This window comes from Mesitornis unicolor, unplaced genomic scaffold (assembly GCF_000695765.1).
Source record: "Mesitornis unicolor isolate BGI_N332 unplaced genomic scaffold, ASM69576v1 scaffold38514, whole genome shotgun sequence".
In the NCBI taxonomy this organism is placed as follows: Eukaryota; Metazoa; Chordata; class Aves; order Mesitornithiformes; family Mesitornithidae; genus Mesitornis; species Mesitornis unicolor.
The window spans coordinates 1-311 of NW_010180080.1; the positions used below are offsets into that span (position 1 = coordinate 1).

The window sequence follows — 311 nt, forward strand, 5'->3', positions numbered from 1 at the left end:
TCCCGGGTGTCGTGGTCCCCTCACAGGTCTCATCTTGCTCTTTCGTTTTCAGGGTGAGCCTGGCAAACCCGGTGAGAGAGGTGCTCCTGGCCCCCCTGGCGCTGTTGTGAGTATTGGCCAGAGCAGGGCTGGGATGGGGGGGGGGGTTGCCGGGCTCGGGCTGGGGACAGAGACAGCTCCAGGGATGGGGACAGCAGCGGGCTGGGGTGGTTGGGACTTGTATCCTGTGGCCGCCAGAGGCTTTGGAACAGGGACAGCAGGGAGGTGATGTGACCAAGGGCCACTCGCCGTGGCTTGTTCCGTGCGTCGAG

General features: G+C 65.0%; 1 protein-coding gene across 1 annotated transcript in view; it reads left to right on the forward strand.

Moving 5' to 3' along the window:
* Window positions 1-52: 52 nt before the first annotated feature.
* Window positions 53-311, forward strand: part of LOC104539468 (collagen alpha-1(I) chain-like) — a gene marked incomplete at both ends in the record, with an annotated part of 2,256 nt that continues 1,997 nt past the window's right edge. Inside the window, one exon of the mRNA XM_010182998.1 lies at window positions 53-106. Within this exon, the coding sequence (XP_010181300.1) occupies window positions 53-106 (54 nt within the window). The remainder of the gene's footprint in view (window positions 107-311) is intronic.